A 14,647-nucleotide genomic window follows, 5' to 3' on the forward strand; every position below is an offset into this window, starting at 1 on the left:
GTTATGCATTTAATGCTTAATGTAAGTAAATATTTATGTATGTATGTACATAACCACACACACAACGTATTTCTACCTTTTCCAGCATTTTTAATTGTAGTAGAAATCACATAACGAATTTTACCATCTTTACAAAATTTTAAGTGCACAGTTCAGTAGTGTTATGTATATTCACAGATTTCTAGAACTTTTTCATCTTAGAAAACTGAAACTCTGTACCCACTGAACAACAGCTCTCCATTTTTGCCTCCATCCCTACCCGGTGACAACATTTTACTTTCTGTTTCTATGAGTGTGACTACTGTAGATGCCTCAGATAAGTGCAGTAATGGAGTATTTGTCTTTTTATGACTTGCTTATTTCACTTTGCATAATGTCCTCAAGACTCATCCGTGTGTAGCATGTGACAAGATTTTCTTCTTTTGAAAGGCTGGATAATACTCCATCATGTGTATATACTGTATTTTCATTTTCTATTCATCCACTGTGTTTCCCCGAAAATTAGACCGGGTCTTATATTAAACTTTGCTCCAAAAGATGCATTAGAGCTTATGTTCAGGGGATGTCATCCTGAAAAATCATGCTAGGGCTTATTTTCCAGTTAGGTCTTATTTTGGGGGAAACACGGTATTAGTGGACCTTTGGGTTGCTTCCACTTTTTGATTATTGTGAATAATGATGCAGTGAATATGGTTGTTCAAGAGCTTGGTACAACTTTCTAAAATTAATATTTTAAGAGGAGTTTTAGTTACAAAGCAAAATTAAGTGGAATTCACAAAGGCTTCCCATATGCTCCCTTTCCTACAAACACGCAACATCTCCCACGATTCACATCCTTCAACATCAGCATCTATACAGACACATCACTGTCAACCAAAATCCACGTTTTATATTACAGTTCCCTATTGGTGTTGTACATTCTATGAGTTTTGACCAATGAATAATGCCATGTATCCACCATTATAGTGTGATATACAATAGTTTCACTGCCTTAAACATCTTCTGTGCACTACCTATCGATCCCTTTTCCCAAGCCCCTGTCAACCACTGATCTTTTTACTGTCTCCATGGTTTTGCCTTTTCCAGAATGTCATGTAGTTGAAGTCATACTGAAGATAGATTTTTCAGATTGGCTTCTTTCACTTTAAGCAATGCATTTAAGTCTTCCCCCATGTTATTTCATGGTTTGATATCTCATTTCGTTTTAGTCCTGCCTACTAATCCATTGTCTGGATGTGCCACAGTTTATTCATTCACCTACTAAAGGACATTTTGATTGATTTCAAGTTTTGGCAACTATGAACAAAGTTGCTATGAACATCTGTGTGAAGGTTTTTATGTGGACAAAGGTTCTCAACTCCTTTTGGGTAAATACCAAAAGTCGTGGTTGCTGGATCATATGGTAAGAGTGTTTAGTTTTGTAAGAAACTGCCAAACTGTCTTAGTGTGGCTATATTATTTTGCATTTCTACTAGCAACGAATGAGAGTTTGTTCCTCTTGCTCCAAATTCTTGTCAGCATTTGTTGTTGTCATTATTTTGGATTTTGGCCATTATAATAGGTGTGTAGTGGTATCTTACTTTGTTTCAGTTTGAATTTCCCTGATGTGGAACATCTTTTCGTATGCTTATTTACCATCTTTGGTTAAGAGTCTGTTTAAATGTTTTCCCATGTTTTCTTATTCAGTTTTAAGAGTTTTTTTGTGTCATTTGGATAACAGTTCTTTATCAGATGTGTGTTTTGCAAATATTTCTCCCAGTTTGTGGCTTGTCCCCTCATTCTTTTGACCTATGTACCTTTATAAAGAGCAAAAAATAAAGATTTTTATATGTACCTTTATAAAGAGCAAAAAATAAAGATCTTTATAAAGATTCTATTTAATATCATAGAAAAACCTACATAAAACAGTCCTAGCAAGAAGTTTCCTCTTTATTTTATGATAAGTGTATTTTTAGCTTTTTTCTTTTAAAGTAACTGCCAAACTCTTTTCTAGAAGGGCTGTGCTATTGTACATTTCCACTAGGAATGTATGAAAGATCTAGTTTCTTTGCATCTTTGTCAACTTTTGCTATTGTCATGATTTTTTGTTTTAGCTATTTTAATAGGTGTGCAATTATATCTTGTTGCAGTCTTAATTTACAGTTTCTTTCTTTCATTTATTTATTTGGGGAATATTGGGGAACAGTGTGTTTTTCCAGGATGTCAAGTTGTTGTTTTTCAATCTCGCTGTGGGGGGCTCAGTTCAGCTCAGCTCCAAGTCAAGTCGTTGTTGTCAATCTAGTTGTGGAGGGCGCAGCTCACTGGCCCATGTGGGACTCGAACCAGCGACCTTGGTGTTATGAACACCTTGCTCTAACCAGTGATCCAACTGGCTGTCCACCAGTGGCCAGCTCCAAGCTCAAGCCGTTGCTTCTCATTGGTCCATGTGGGACTTGAACTGGCAACCTTGGTTTTATGAGCATTGTGCTCCAACCATTGAGCCAACCAGTTGCCCAATTTACAGTTTCTTGGTAGCTAATAATGTTGAAAATCTTTTCATTTGTATATTTGCCATCCATGTCGTCTTTTCAGTGAAATACCTTTTTGTCTTTCACACATTTTCTCATTGGATTATGTATTTTTTTAGAGTTGCATTTTTACTTTATATTTTGTAGATATGAGCCTTATGTCAGATATGTGTTTTGCAAGTATTTTTTCCCCAATGTGTAGCTTGTTTTTAATTTTAATTAAACCTCATTTATTGATTTTTTTTTTTCTTTTGGTCTTACGGACCATACTTTTTGGTGTCATGCCTGAGACTTCTTCACCAAACCTGAAGTCCTGCAGGTTTTCTTCTAAAAGTTGTATACTTTTATATTTAAATCTATAATCCATTTTTAGTTAATTTTGGATAAAATGTGAGGTGTAGATCTAATTTTATTTTTTCACTATGGATAGTCAATTGCTCCCGGACCATTTGTTGAAAAGACTACTCTTCCTCCATTGAATCGCTTTTACACCTCTATCCAAAATCAATTTGCCATATTTGTGTGGGCCTATTAGTGGGTTCTTTTCTGTTCCCTTAATCTATATACCTTATATCAATTACACATCTACATTTATTTAGATAGTCTTTTATTTTTTTAATCCGCATTTAGTAGTTTTCAATATATAAGCCCCGTACATGTTTTGTTAGATGTATACCTGAGTATTTAATTTTCTTTTGAGCAATTATAAAAGGTATTGTATTTTTAATCTCGGTTTCCAATGTCTATTGCTACTATATAGAAATACAATTGATTTTTGTATCTTGATCTCTTCTCCTGTGACCTTGCTAAACTGACTTACTTATTAGTTCTAGGTGGCTTTTTTTGTTGGTTATGATTCCTTGGGATTTTCTATGGATCAGTCATGTTATCTTCAAATAGGGAGTTTTATTTCTTCCTTTTTTTTATTTGTATGCAACCACAGAAGTCCTGATCCTATAAACAACTTGTTTTTTTCTCCTGGAGCCTTGTAGAAGCTTCTGTCCTGAAATGATACACTTTATGGGTTGGTCTATTGAATCCATTGTGGTAGACTCTCAAGGGGCCTATGAACTCATATTCTTTTGTTCTGGGACATTTTTTGAAATATTTCATGGGTGATTTCTTACTCTCTAGTTTCTCTCTTCTCTCTTTTTGCAATTCCTATCTATATATTGCACTCTTGAGAATGTTCTTTCACACTTCGTGCGTGTAAATGTGTGTATTGTGTGTGTATGTGTTAATGCTGTTTTCTTCTTTTTGGGTTTTTGCTCTACTCTCTGGGAAATTTTCTCAATTTTTACCTCTAGCCTTTTCATTGAGTTTATTAAATATAATCTAGTTTTTTATTTTAAATTTCCAAGAGCTCTCTTTTATTCTCTAAGAGTCCATTTTCATTGCATTCTTATATTGTTCCATGCCTAAAATAGCTTCTCAGATCTTGGAAATTATTAATGATAGTTTTCTTTTTATTTTTGATGGTTTTCTTCCTGTATAGAGTTAGCCTCTTTTTTTTTTTTTTTCATTCTATGAAATTCATTTCATTTTATTTTTTTGTGTTTCTTTTTTAAATTAAATTTATTGGGGTGACATAGATTAGTAAAATTACATAGGTTTCAAGTGTACAATTCTGAAAGAGTCAATTCTCCTTCCATCACCATATATTTGACTCCTTTTTCCCTCTTCTACGATCCTCCCTCCCCCCTTACCCTCTTAACCACGAAACTATTGTCTGTGTCTATGAGTTTTTGTTTATTTGTTTGTCTTGTTCCTTTGTTTCTTTCGGTTTTTCTTTTTTTTAAAGGAGGACTCAGCTCACAATGGCCCATGTGGGGATCGAACCAGCAACCTTGGTGTTATTAGGACCATGCTCTAACTAACTGAGCTAACGGGCCACCCCATGTTGCTTTCATTTTTATATCCCGCATTTCAGTGAAGTCATATGGTTCTTGACTTTCTCTGTCTGACTCAGTTTGCTTAGCCTAATAATCTTAAGATCCATCCATGTTGTTGCAAATGGCAGTATTTCATGTTTTCTTATGGCAGAATGGTATTCCATTGTGTATATATACCACATCTTCTTTGTCCAATCATCTATCAAAGGACACTTTGGTTGTTTCCATGTCTTGGCCACCGTAAATAATGCTTCAGTGAACATTGAAGTACATATATCTTTATGGATAAATGTTTTCAGATTTTTTTTTTTTGGATAGATACCCAGGAGAGGGATTGCTGTGTTGTATGGTAATTCTATTCATGATTTTTTTGAGGAACCTCCATACTGTTTTCCATAGTGGCTGTATCAGTTTACATTCCCACCAGCAGTGTATGATATGAAGGTTCCTTTTTCTCCACAGCCTCTCCAACACTTGTTATTATTTGTCTTGTTGATAATAGCCATTCTAACAGTTGTGAGGTGATATCTCATTGTGGTTTTGATTTGCATTTCCCTATCAGCTAGTGAAGTCCAGCACTTTGTCATATATCTGTTGGCCATTTGTTTGTCTTCTTGGAAGAGTTTCTGTTTGTGTCCTCTGCCCATTCTTTAATTGGACTGTTTGTCTTTTTGTTGTTGAGTTGTATGAGTTGCTTATATATTTTGGATATTAGCCCCTTATTGGAGGCGGTGTATGCAAATATCTTCTCCCATTTGGTTGGTTACCTCTTCATTTTATTGATGGTTTCTTTTGCTGTGCAGCAGCTTTTTAGTTTGATATGGTCCCATTCATTTATTTTAGCTTTTACTTCCCTTGCCTTTGAGGTTAAATGCATAAAATCCTCTTTGAACCCAAAGTCCATAAGTTTAGTACCTATGCTTTCTTCTGTGCGGTTTATTGTTTCAGGTCTTATGTTTAGGTCTTTGATCCATTTTTGAGTTAATTTTGGTATATGGTGACAGAGAGCAGTCTAGTTTCATTCTTTTGCATGTGGCTTTCCAATTTTTCCAGCACCATTTATTGAAGAAACTTTCTTTTCTCCATTGTATGTTTTTGGCTCCTTTGTTGAAAATTATCTATGTTTATGTGGGTTTATTTCTGGGTTAGAGTTAGCCTCTTTTGCAGATGATTGTTAGTCCTTGGTTGTCTGCATATATTTGTAAGTGAAAAACTAAACAGCTGATTGAAAGTTCTGTGCATGTGATTGTCAACTTTTTACTCTATTGTCTGGTGCTTCGGTTGTACTGTTTGTTGGAACCTTCTGATTGACAATGTCTTTTAGTCTTTCTTTATGGACTGACTTGTTAAATTTTCCAGAGAAGACTTACAAGCTCATTTATTAGCTCCTAAATTTATAACGATAGATTTCAGATGTAGCTGGTATTATCATATGTCAAGTAGTTTGAGTCACAGGTTTTCTTTTTCCCCAGGACTGTCTTGAACTTTTATTTAGGCTGCTAAGTTAGTCATCACTCCTCTATTTCCAAATTTGTTAGTGTTATTACATGTTTTTTTTAACCCTATTTGATTTAGTATACTCTTATTGGAATTTTCAGAAGGGATAAAATGAAATGCATGTCTTCAGTGTATCAGCTTATCCAGAAGTTGAAATAACCACTTCTGGCATTTGACTCCTTATTTTTAAAAAAAGCAATTAAAATTTTAGGGGGAATTAATATATTCATACAGTTAAAAAAAACCTAAAAAGTATAAAACATATATACAATAAAAACTTTGCTCCCACTTTTGTTTCCTATCTTTTCTATTTCTATTCTCCCGCCCATAGGTACCCATTAGTTTAGATTTTTTTTATGTATTATTACAGAGTGTGTGAGTATGCATATATGCAAATAAATCTTTCTCCTTGTTATACAAAGATGGGATATTATTCTGTTTCTTCCTATTATTGTATATCTTCCTTTTTCCATTTTATATTTTCAATCTCATTCCATGTTTTTATAGAGCATGTCTTCCGTCTATTACAGCTGTAGGAAATACTACACTATATGTCTGGATTTTATTAGTCTTTTGCTATTACACCGAATGCTATAATGAATAATCATGAATACAGGTTGTTTTCCTCATGGCTGAGTGTATATATAGGATGAAATCTTAGCAATGGTATTTCTCTGTTGAAGGGTATACATTTATAATTTTGATTGATATGGCCAGAGAATTTTACAGAATTTTTGGAATTTTTGAGAAGCTTTTAGGTAAAGGTCAATGTGTTTCAACATAGTTAAAACTTTTTAAATGGAAAATTTCCAACTTATTCAAAAATAGTAAAAATAGTCTAATGATCTCCAAGAACCCATCACTTACCATTTTATGGCTAATCTTGTTTCATTAGCATCTATTCTCCTCCCTTCAGAATATTTTGAACCACATCCCAGATATCAGATCAATTTATTGGTTAATATCTCATTATTTGTTTCTAAAGGATATTGGCTGTTAAGTATATAACCATAGTACCATGATCACTTCTAAAAAATTAGCAAGTTTCAATATAGTTTTTCAATAATTTTAAGTGGAATTTCTCTCATGTGTGAGGTTGAGCATCTTTTTAGTGGTTCAGAGCCATTTGCATTTCCTGACTTTATTTTTCTGCTTGTTGCTGCTATTATTTTGGTTTCATAGTAATTATTTTGAGTTCATTTATTATTATCCTGACTAGGACTTCCAGTATAGCGTTGAATGGGAGCAGTTACATTGAGCAGTTACATTGTGTTATCACTGATTTTAATGGGAATGCTTTGAAACATTGCCAGTGATATTTGTTGTAGGTCTTTTGTGGATAATCGTTATTGGGATAAGAAAACTTACTTTTGTTGTTTTATTTTGTTGTTATGACTAAGTATATAATTTAATTGAATGCTTTTTCTGTATCTGCTGAAATATTCATATGATTAATTACATTAATATGTTTTGTAATGTAAAATTATTACTATTACTTGGGTAAATCTACCTTGGTTATGAGATTTTACTTTTTTTCCAATACATTGCTATTAGTTTACTAATATTTTTAAAAGGATTTTTACATTTATATCTATTGAGAATGGCCTGTAGTTTTATAACTTTCCTGTCCTGTCCTACATTTATTTTGTTTTGACATCAAGATTATACTAGTCCTAGGTAATTAGTTGGTGGAGTTGGGGGCGATTTTTCTGGTGTCATGGGGATGGGTATAAGATTGAAATTGATGATGCTAATTTTTATAAAAAGATTTTAAGTGCTAATTGAATTTTTAAAAATAGTTTTTATTATAGCTTTTCTATTTTTTGCTCAGTCAAGTGTATAGATTATATCAATTTATAATGAACGTGTCACCTTCTCTTCAGCTATAAATATTTTGAAGGCATGAAAATAATGGGAAATATATAAGAATAGTTCTCAAAGTTTTGTTTTACATTTTATTTTATGTCCCTTATCAGGTGCTCAAAAGTGTGACAACTTTGCTGAAAAAAGGCCCCTGCTTGGTGTTTGTAAGAGCACTGGATCTTCTGGGTAAGGAAATTTAACAAATTTTTTTGAACCACTATTAAAAATTTATATTGTTATTCCAGAGGGGGAACTTTTCCTAATGATCTTAAAATGGCTGCTGTCTTTTCAGTTAGTGTATCTCTTCATCCTGATCTCCTACCTTCAAGGAGAGCTGGAAAATGATTATTGTTTTGTTAGTAAGGAAGATGATTGAAATGGGTATTAGGCTTGGCAACCAGTCACATGCTTTCAGCTCATAAGGTGTCCTTTACATTTTGGGTACAGTTGTGGAGGGAAGAAGAATGTGTTAATGGTATAACATGATTAGATCTTGGGGTATTGGTTGTGGTTTTCTAGGGAAATGGTTTGACTCCATGTGTTACAAGTGTAAAATTTTGGGTTGAAATAGGTCAAACTTTGTACTCAACACTATGACATGTATGAGATAAGGATACAAAAGCATGAAACCACAATTCCTTCTCCCAAAGATTTAAGAATGTAGCTGGAAAAACAATGTATAGCACACAGAGAATAATTATGAGACAATGATGTGTAATAGGAATTCTGAGAAGGTGGAGATCAGTGTGCATGGATCAATGGGAGAAGGCCTCATGACGAAGGTGCAGCATATGGTGGATCTAAAGGAATGGAAAGATTGGCAGTGCATGTAGGAGAGTAAGGACTTCCACAGTAGGTAATAGAGCTATAGCAGTGCAACACAATCTGGTATACGTACACTTAGAGTGATGGAGGTTTGTGACTTAGAACTAAGGTCATCTGCAAAACAAGCAAACACAACCATTTCAGTGCCCTGGAACTCAACCAGTGGCTTCCAACAATCTGAAAAGTATTTATGTGTGAGTAGCTGGTCAACTTTGAGTAATAACACTGGGAATCTGTGGCATTCATGCCTGGAGCTGCTCCCATCACACTCCACCCTTTCCGCTTCCACCTGGGTTGATTCTTCAAGAGTGAGGAAGGTCACGAGGACTTGAACTTTCCTTGCTGAGGTTGGAAGACACTCATTCAACTTGGCGTGGCAGGTGTTGCTGCACCCAGCAGCGTTGTCCATGGAAGTTCTGGTCTCGCAGGCATGTGCGTTGTGAGAGCACGGCCCTTTATGCCTAAAGTCAGGGTTAGCTGAGGCTTCCTGTATGTGCAAAAGAGCCATGACAGAATCCAGGGGAAACTGAAATCTGGGGAGACTTGAAAATGCTCAGAATGTTGAATGGGCTCTCTTACCCCCAGACAGATTCTTTTGAAAAGGATAATAGCCCCTACTGATTCAGAGTATTTTAGCAAATTCTCTGTTGAATCATTGGCTAACCACTAAGCAACACAGACACAGGCGCACCGCCCAGGCAACTAGGCTTTAAAATAAAAACAAGAATTAAAGAAAAGTGAAACTGAGCAGAGGCATTAGTAACTGCGCATTGTGGAGGAAGACAGATTTCCAGAGTTGTTATACCATGTTATATAAAATGTTTAGTTTTCAACATAAAATTATGACACATGCTAAGAAACAGGAAAGTGTGATATATAGAGAAAAAAAGGCAGGTAATAGAAGCTGTTCCTGATTGTCTTCAATGTTAAATTTTACGGGCAAGGACTTTAAAGCAGCTGTTATAAATATGTTCTAAGACCTCAACAAGGCATGTATCTAGAATTAAAGGAAAGCATGATAACAATGACTCAACAAATAGAGAATCTCGACAAGGAGTTAGAAATTATAGAAAAACCAAATGGAAATTCTGGAGTGAAGAAGTACAAAAAGTGAGATACGAGACTTTCTAGAGGAACTCAACACCATATTCAAGTCAGCAGAATAATCAGGGAACTGAAGTGTTGACAAGGGAGCTGAAAGAGAATGGGAACCACAGAGGGGAGGGCAAGCTACTGTGGTGAAGTGGAACTTTGTTGATTTCACTTTCCTAATGTTTAGCTCTCTGTTATTCAAGTACATGAAGTCCTGTGGAAGCCCCTCAAAAAGATGTGTTTGTGGAAGGCACTCAGCTACCTGCTGAGTTTAGCTTGTAGTTTTAGAAAGAGTTTCATTCCTTATCAACTCTGCTAACTGTATGATTAAGGAGATTTTTTTGTTTTTATAGGATTCATTTGTTGAGGTATCACTTTATTAAAAAAAAGTTAAAAAAGGGAGGGTAAGGTGTAAGGTGATTATGTATAGTTGATGATGAGATCAGTTACTGAGGGATGAATTTGGTGGTGTGTGGTTATATTAGAGTTCTCCAGAGAAACAGAACCAATAGGGTGTGTGTGTGTGTGTGTGTGTGTGTGTGTGTGTGTGTGTGTGTGTGTGTGTGTGTGAGAGAGAGAGAGAGAGAGAGAGAGAGAGAGAGAACAGAGGAGAGAGGAGAGAGAGATTTTGAGAAATTGGCTCACATTGTTGTGAAGGCTGGCAAGTCCAGAATCTGGAGATGGAAGAGTTGCAGTTCCAGTCTAGAGAGAATTCTCACTTCCTCCCGTGAGGTCTTCCCCCCCGCCCCCATTAAAGCTTTCAACTGATTGGATGAATTCCCCTCACATTATGGTGTGTAATCTTCTTTACTGAAATTCTACTGACTTATATGTTAATCCTATCTAAAAGAAATCTTCACAGAAACATCTAGAATACTGTTTGACCAAATCTGGTTATTGTGGCCCAGCCAAGTTGATACATAAAATTAATCACCACAGGGACAATGAATATAGTCCTGATTAAAATAGCATTTGCCTATTTGAAAAAAATCTATTGTAGATATTCGTTTTCTTCCTCCCATTTTTGTTCCTTAATTTATGACATAATAGGGGAATCGTTCTGGCAAGTGATTTCTGTATGTCTGTATCACTTGCTGCATTATTTTAATAATGAGTATTGATAAATGCAAAGGAACTTTTGAATTAAGTTCATAAGTCTTTGCATGTACTATAAGTTCTAGGATAAAGTATCCTGTTATTGCCATATATAAGCTGCCTATTCCTGCATGCTCTTTTTTCTGTCTTGTTTTATACCCTTCTTTCTAGTACAAGAGGCTGGTGGCAAATACTCATTTTCTTTTTTTTTTTTCTTTTCTTTTTTTAGGGGTGACAATTGTTAGTAAAATTACATAGACTTGTTTTGTTTTCACTTATTTGCCGAAATGAATATGTAGCATCTTTGTCAGAATGTTTACAATCTTAAGGACATTTTCATATAGGACTGTGTTTTGTCACATTACAATTGTTGGTGAATAGAAATTTCTCTCTAATCTGAGCAAGTGATCTGTGAGTAGGTATGTATCTTAAGTATTATTCTAAGTGTTTGCAGTAGGTTAGCAGATGGTGATGTCGAATACACTAGCACTTTTTAGTAACTCCAAAGCTGAATATAACAACAGACAAACCTAGTTATAGGTAAATTCTGTAAGAATCTGTTTCCCAAATCCTATGATTTTAAAAGAAAGTTATAACGCGATTTAAAAAAAAAATTTATTGGGGAATATTGGGGGCAACAGTGTGTTTCTCCAGGGCCCATCAGCTCCAAGTCATTGTCCTTCAATTTAGTTGTGGAGGGTGCAGCTCAGCTCCAAGTCCAGTCGCCGATTTCAATCTTAGCTGCATGGGGCGCAGCCCACCATCCCATGCAGGAATTGAACTGACCACCTTGTTGTTGAGAGCTTGTGCTCTAACCAACTGAGCCATCTGGCTGCCCCACGACTTTTTAAATTTTTTTTTATTTTTTATGTGCTTGTTGACTATGCTAATAGAACACCAGAACTGGAAGGCATGTTCAATGCCTGCAATGTACCAGGTCTGTGAAATATTTTCCATTATGTAACATCATCTAATCTTACAACATACCTGGGAAGGAGATGGTATCATCCTCGCTTTATACACGAGGAAACTGAAGCTATGACGGGGTTAATCCCAGTTAGCTGTGGGTCCAGGCTTTTGCCTCACTTGCTCATCTCCAGATTCCGAGAAAATCTCTTAATCTGAGGAACCACATGTACCGAACCAGGTTGTTGACATCTTCAACGCCAGTGGTGCACAAAATTTTAGGATCTCCTACTCCCTTTGGAGAGATACAAGACATGTCTTTTGCCATCTATTTCCCTGGAAAATGTTTAATTGAGCAGCAGGTGATTTCGACATTGTCAATTGCTTATATTCTTTATAATTAATACTGCTTATTTAATTATTGGGACAAGTCAGTAAATTTTTTTGATGTATTATTTTTCATTTTTATAAATTTATAGTGCTTTTTCAAAGAATCGCAGTATAGATTTTCAAAGAAGGGGGACTTGCTATGGAAATAATCCCAGTTCTTCCTCATGTTTTATCTTTGAGATATAAACACATTACACTCTAACCCACAAATTTAATTACTGGCTCTTATTGCATTCATGACAATCATTAAAATGCCACTTATTTTGATATTCTAATGATGTTTTCTTTCATTCGTGTGTGTGTGTGTGTGTGTGTGTGTGAGAGAGAGAGAGAGAGAGAGAGAGACAGACAGACAGACAGACAGACAGAGAGACAGAGAGACAGAGAGAGACAGACACTATTCCATAATAATTCCAGATAAGCCATTTAAAATCTTGGAGGGATATAATGTTTATTGTGCTACTGATCCAGGGATTAAGTCAGTGCCTTGTGGAATAATTTGAGGAAGGGAGGGGAAGCATGGACAGTATACTAAGGAATATACACTCTCTTAGGGAGCTAAAGTTCATTGTATTCTGTATACTAAACAGTTCCAGTAATATAGCTGCGGTTAAGATCTTGTTGGTTATTATGGATAATTGAAAAAGAGTAACTTTATTCAACAGCTGACTGCAGATCTTGAAGAGTGTTTAATCCAATACACTATCATCATGTTATATACATTATGTGGATTGGGGACGTGATGTTTACACGGAAAGAATCATAGAATATCAGAAGTAGAAAGAACCTTGAAGATCATGTAATTTAACTGCCTCAGGTACAGATAAAGGAAGTCTTGTCCAGAGCCTCCCATTATATATTATTGGGTGGTGGGAAATTTTTATGAGTGAGAAAATTTCTTTATTTCAATTGGTTGGGGATCTCTGGTAGCTTATGAAATATATACCTCTATGGCTATATTTCCAAGATTGGATTTTAATAATCAGAAGAAGTGAAAATTTGACAACCAAAGACATATAAATGACTGTTATCATCTTAAATTTATCATGAAGAAAAGCAAAATAATTTTAATAACTAAACAGAATTATTAAAGACTTAATTTCAAAATTAAGGACTGTTAAAAAATTAAGGACTGTTTATTTAATACAGTTAGTTCACAGTGTTAATATTTTTGCAATTTTGTTACAAAGTGCCAAAAAGGTGGTCTTGGGTTGGGAGAATTCCATGGGGCTGGTATTTGGTAGCCACTGACCTAAAGCTGGAGTTATTTAGTTGGAAGTTAAGCAGTTTCACAGGCCTGAAGTGTTACCGAAGAATTTCATTTCAACTTGTATCCAAAGGAAATAAGCGTTATGTTAAATAGAAGTAGAACATAGATTGCTTGGGATAATAGGTATAGGGCGTTTCCTTTTGTCTTGGAATGTCAAGGAGTCCTTACATAATACTAATAAGTAGTTTCCATTTTGACTGTTTTTCATCCTGTTGTGTTTATGAGGTCTGCTGGAATCACAGTTTGGGCTGGTATTACTTCTGCAGACACAGAAAAGATATTTATGCCATTCTTCCAGTCTTTGGTGCTCCAATACATGGCTTTTCCAGCAGCTCCTTAGCTTTCCATCAATCAGAGAGAAGATAAAAAGCTTTAATAATTAAACAAAAGATGGTCTTATAAAGAGGATTGAAGAGACGTCGAATAAAAAAAAGTGTTTTCTTGAGCGTTAGCTCACTCTATTGACCAGGTTGTATGTTCTAGGAAATTGCATTGTGTCATAAGTAATCATGATATTTGAGACACTGAAATTGTACATAATAATTAAATGAAGAGTGAAACCAGTGGTGGATTAATATTATCAAGCTATGAGACAGCAGTCAATCTTCCACCTTATTCTTTTATTTCACACAAACATTCCTCTTTTATGGCTATGTCAAGTGGTGTTTTTTTTTTAATTAGTCTTATAATGTCAAGGAAAAGATAATTCTCATCAAACATTTCTGATTCTGATATTGAATGCCCACCTGAGAGTAGATTTACTTTAGTGGTAAAGTATAATCTGTATTTACTTTCCAATTAATTTTTGTCGTGTAAACTCATTTGCAGTATTCAATTAACATATTTTTCTCCCTATGTGACAATATAGGTTGGGATAGAACTCATTATAATTTTTGCCATTAAAAGGAATGGAAATGATTTTCCACTTAATGCCTTTTCATTTAGTGGCAGAATTTTCAGGAACAAATTTAAGTTACTAAGTGAGGCATGCATGTTTGGGTAATTATGTTATAGTTTTCTATTTTGTGGGATTTTGGGGGATATTTTTATTAAGATAAAACTGGTTTTTCTTCCAGCAGTTTTGTGTAAATATTGTTATTCCTTTTTTTGTTCATGATAACCTCAGTATGGTTTTTCTGGGGCAGCATTAACAATCAGTTCCATAAAGATCAGGGGTTGTGGTTGTACCTTGAGCCAATGGCTTCAGTTCTTCCTCTGGTTTTCTGATAAGATCTTTACCTTCTTCCGCTTTCTTCAACTTTGCTTTACCACTAAGTTCCCAAGGATACATCATCATCTCATGTCTGATG

The 14,647-nt window shown here is 35.0% G+C and overlaps 1 protein-coding gene across 25 annotated transcripts in view; it reads left to right on the plus strand.

Moving 5' to 3' along the window:
* BCAS3 (BCAS3 microtubule associated cell migration factor) overlaps nucleotides 1–14,647 on the plus strand; it is a 519,095-nt gene that overhangs the window by 73,492 nt on the left and 430,956 nt on the right. For all 25 annotated transcript variants that reach the window (XM_074320579.1, XM_074320576.1, XM_074320587.1 and 22 more), the window contains exon 7: nucleotides 7,873–7,945. In XM_074320579.1, coding sequence (XP_074176680.1) covers nucleotides 7,873–7,945 — 73 coding nt within the window. The remainder of the gene's footprint in view (nucleotides 1–7,872; nucleotides 7,946–14,647) is intronic.

Source organism: Rhinolophus sinicus, linkage group LG15 (genome assembly GCF_036562045.2).
Source record: "Rhinolophus sinicus isolate RSC01 linkage group LG15, ASM3656204v1, whole genome shotgun sequence".
NCBI lineage: Eukaryota > Metazoa > Chordata > Mammalia > Chiroptera > Rhinolophidae > Rhinolophus > Rhinolophus sinicus.